This window comes from Penaeus monodon, chromosome 34, assembly GCF_015228065.2.
Source record: "Penaeus monodon isolate SGIC_2016 chromosome 34, NSTDA_Pmon_1, whole genome shotgun sequence".
NCBI lineage: Eukaryota > Metazoa > Arthropoda > Malacostraca > Decapoda > Penaeidae > Penaeus > Penaeus monodon.
In genome coordinates, this window is record NC_051419.1 from 15,113,461 (window position 1) to 15,113,926 (window position 466).

Genomic DNA, 466 nt, shown 5'->3' on the forward strand with positions numbered 1-466 from the left:
AGTATCAGAACATTTCTTTTCCCACAGTTACCCCTCGGAGGAACCTCTGAAAACTGCCTTTACCTTGACAAATCTCTTTCGCTTTATCGTGGTGCGTGTACAGAAGCAAAGAATGTTATCTGTCAGCATTAAGGAACCGAATTTCTTCTACAACTAAGAAAATTCTAGATCATTTTCTGTCTACTGTTTATCATTTCTTATGGGGTGAAAATTTGAGGGAATGTTACCAAGAGCATTTTCTGTATTTACATCTCTAATATTGACATCAAAATATATGCTGCCGTCTCCAAATCATAAAGGTAAAACATAAATGTAAGTTTAATTTACACCATCCAAACGAAAGCTTGGGAAAATGCCCCAAAACTGATCTAAGGTCCTGTATTATCATCAATACTATTATATTCAAAGAACATAATCATTTGCATATTCAAAATAGTAGCGTGGTCTACGTCCCTTAAAGATTAAC

The 466-nt window shown here is 34.8% G+C and overlaps 1 protein-coding gene across 1 annotated transcript in view; it reads left to right on the plus strand.

Annotated features, from left to right (window-relative positions):
• The window catches only part of LOC119594615, a 2,202-nt gene extending 1,891 nt beyond the window's left edge, over positions 1 to 311 (plus strand). The window contains 1 exon segment of the mRNA XM_037943667.1: positions 28 to 311. Coding sequence (XP_037799595.1) covers positions 28 to 132 — 105 coding nt within the window. The 3' untranslated portion in view covers positions 133 to 311.
• Positions 312 to 466: the final 155 nt, after the last annotated feature.